Source organism: Aplysia californica, unplaced genomic scaffold (assembly GCF_000002075.1).
Source record: "Aplysia californica isolate F4 #8 unplaced genomic scaffold, AplCal3.0 scaffold00305, whole genome shotgun sequence".
Classification (NCBI taxonomy): domain Eukaryota; kingdom Metazoa; phylum Mollusca; class Gastropoda; order Aplysiida; family Aplysiidae; genus Aplysia; species Aplysia californica.
This window is the reverse complement of record NW_004797575.1, coordinates 444,753-448,221: the sequence shown is the minus strand read 5'-3', so window position 1 is coordinate 448,221 and position 3,469 is coordinate 444,753. Positions and strand designations below refer to the sequence as shown.

Genomic DNA, 3,469 nt, shown 5'->3' with positions numbered 1-3,469 from the left:
AACACACATTACAATACATACACACATTACAATACATACACACACATTGCAATACATACACACACATTACAATACGTTGACATTACAATACATTAACACACATTACAATACATACACACACATTACAATACGTTGACATTACAATACATACACACACATTCCAATACGTTGACATTACAATACATACACACACATTACAATACATTAACACACATTACAATACATACACACATTACAATACATACACACTAGTTTTGAACGAAGACAAAAAGAACAATACATTGCCATAAAGCATACTACAGCGTTCGTGGCAAAATTTGAATATATTAAACAGAAGCGAACATTGACGAGATATAAACAATTGACTATGTTGAGAAACATTTGGAAGCTCAAGACTGTTCTCTCAGTCTGCGCTCATTGTGTCATAGTTAGCGTCCTACTTCTCTGGCACTGCACTACCCCCGCAAATGGGTTGGACAATGTAGCTCTGGGAAAACCGGCAGAAAAAACAGAATATCCTTATACTTATAACGGATTATATCTCGCCCGTTTCGCGATCGATGGAAACAACGACACAAATGTGGACAACTGCTCTTTTTCAGGTTATATAATGAACAGACACCTCTGGTGGATGGTCGATCTTCTTCAGACATTTCTGGTCCACTCGGTCCAAATCACTAGTGCTAGTTATAATTTTGGACTATCTCCAGATGAAATCATCCTGAAGAATTCCTCAGTTTACGTGGCCGAGGGGAATCCCCAAAACGATCCCGAATTCCCGAACGAGAATAGTTTGGGAAAACTGTGTGTGCGCGTGGAGACGGAGATAGGGAGAAGGAAAACTGTGCTGCAGCCTTGTGTTAGTCCGGTCTCTGGCCGGTTTGTCACGGTCTATAGGAGCAAATGGGATCTGATCTTGTGTGAAGTCGAAGTGTTTGCCCAGGCGGTCAACGCGTCATCTTCTACCGTACAGTTTTCCATGGACATTTCCAAGGGACGAAAAAGTTTGCAGGCTCCCCCGCTATTCTCGAGGCAAGGTGTGAGAAGTTTGCTGGAGTGTGCCACAGTTTGTGTGGGGAAGAAGGGGGAGAGGGGAGAGGTGTGTAACAGCCTCCACTACCAGAGGAGCACACGTGACTGTGAGTGTCTGCAGCTGTCTGACCTCCACTCATACAAAGAAAAACAAGAACCAAACTCCCGATGGACACTGGCGACGCTCAACAATGGCGGCAACTAGAAACTTGGCGAGTTTGATGCCGAGCTTGTTCTTTGTAGACTAGTTTGTTTGTTTACTTGCTTCTGTGTTTGTTTGTTTGTTTGTTTACTTGCTTCTGTGTTTGTTTGTTTGTTTGTTTACTTGCTTCTGTGTTTGTTTGTTTGTTTGTTTGTTTACTTGCTTCTGTGTTTGTTTGTTTGTTTGTTTACTTGCTTCTGTGTTTGTTTGTTTGTTTGTTTACTTGCTTCTGTGTTTGTTTGTTTGTTTGTTTGTTTACTTGCTTCTGTGTTTGTTTGTTTGTTTGTTTACTTGCTTCTGTGTTTGTTTGTTTGTTTACTTGCTTCTGTGTTTGCTTGTTTTTATTTGAGTTAGTTAGCAAGACATTTACTGCACTTGTAACACAAATAGGTCATATTACTTTGGAAGATAATAGGTGTCATGAGAGAATAGCATACAATAAAAAAGAAGGAGGAGAGATAAGGACGATAGATGTTGGATAGGAAAGAAGGAACAAACCACACCAGAGCGCCCACCAACCACCCACCCACGATAGATGTTTGGTATGAAAGAAGGAACAAACCACACCAGAGCACCCACCAACCACCCACGATAGATGTTTGGTATGAAAGAAGGAACAAACCACACCAGAGCACCCACCAACCACCCACGATAGATGTTTGATATGAAAGAAGGAACAAACCACACCAGAGCACCCGCCGAGCACACGGACACAGAATTCTCCCCTGTGGTTGGTTTTTATTTGTTTTAATAAGGTTTTACGGCGCTCGCAACTGCATACGGTCATATGAGCGCCAAGGGGTGGATATCAACAGAGAAGTCCTTACTTACAGGGAATCAGACTTACTCTGCTCACCTCTCTAGTCTCAACAGCACACAATCTGCTTCAACTATCAAGGCACTCCGGAAATAGCGGATCACAAGAGTATGACAAACATATATAAAGAAGTAGAGGAAAAATGACGACAGTAAGGATTAGGAAAGAAAAAGCAGCAGTTCCTTGTTGAAGTTCAGGCACAGTTATGAGCTTGACATTGATGAATCAGCCCTTTTACAATTCTACTGTGAAATAAGAAATGATGTCCCCTCTTTGGGAATGGCATAAAGACACTTCAGTCAGTAGCACCGCCCCGGGGGTGGGGGTGGTTTGAACAAAGAGAATAACAACAAATAAATAGATAGAGCTAGTGTCTCCACCAAGTGGAATCAGACGCCCGTCAATTTTTGGGCATGTGGAGTAGGGCTGGGCAATGAGTCGCTTTAACAAAATCCGGATAATAGAAGTAGTAGAATTGTAGAAGTGTAGAATTCTGTGGCGCAGATCGACTGCTGTTCATCAGCAGTTCGGGTTCGTTCAGTACGGAGTTTTAGTTTTTAAAAATTTTAATGACCTCTCGCCTTTCATTCTAAAGTCAAATTAAACGAAGAAAACAATCACCCTTTCCTCAGGAAGAGGTTTTTTGTCTTGTTGATGTGTTGAGCTTCATGTACTCGTACTTTGAAAGAAATACAGTAGTAGTTTTTGTTAGTGCTTTTAAAAAAAAATCCGTTGTTGTTTTTTTCAACTTTTTCTCTTCCTATAACTGATCACTGTTTACAACATTTGGATAAAAATAGTTTGTCTTCTTGCAAAATTAAACATTCTTTGAGAATATAATATTATGGCTTACGATTATTCTTGTTTCCGTGACAACGGTATGTGGTAATCATGTTATTGTACTAGGTTGTAAAGACCATATTGTTATGTGAGGCAGCGTGGTGGAATCAGGCTCTCATCAATTTTTGGGCATGTAGAGTTTTAGGTATCATCTTAAAACTTGTTCACTTGTTATTATTTGGATGAAAAAAATATCCTTCTATCTTGAATACAAGTCGAAATATTTGTGAAAGAAGGAGGTAGGGGTCACCTGTTTTCCGAGGTAGAATTAGAGAGAAAATGGCCGCCAAATATTAGTTATTTCCTTAGCTTTAGAGTCTGTTAAGACTGAAAATTTACATTTTTTTGTGCCTTTCACGAACGTTTTTCAGAAAATTCTACACTGAAATGAGTTCTTTAATGGGCATGAAAGGTGTTGAGCCAAAAAACAAAAATTTTATAAAAATTCACAAACCTTCGGAAAAATGCAAGTTTTCTCATTTTGATTATTTTGACGAGGGCCTGATTTCATCACGTTGCCTCACATATTTCTAATTTTTTGCTCTTACGCCTCTGTCGACACAAGTTAGATACTTTAG

The 3,469-nt window shown here is 39.8% G+C and overlaps 1 protein-coding gene across 1 annotated transcript; it reads left to right on the top strand.

The window, feature by feature from the left end:
- Positions 1-225: 225 nt before the first annotated feature.
- On the top strand, positions 226-1,290 carry LOC106012254. Its single transcript, XM_013084627.2, has one exon. The coding sequence runs from the start codon at positions 368-370 to the stop codon at positions 1,235-1,237; it is 870 nt and encodes a 289-aa protein (XP_012940081.1). The 5' UTR covers positions 226-367; the 3' UTR covers positions 1,238-1,290.
- Positions 1,291-3,469: the final 2,179 nt, after the last annotated feature.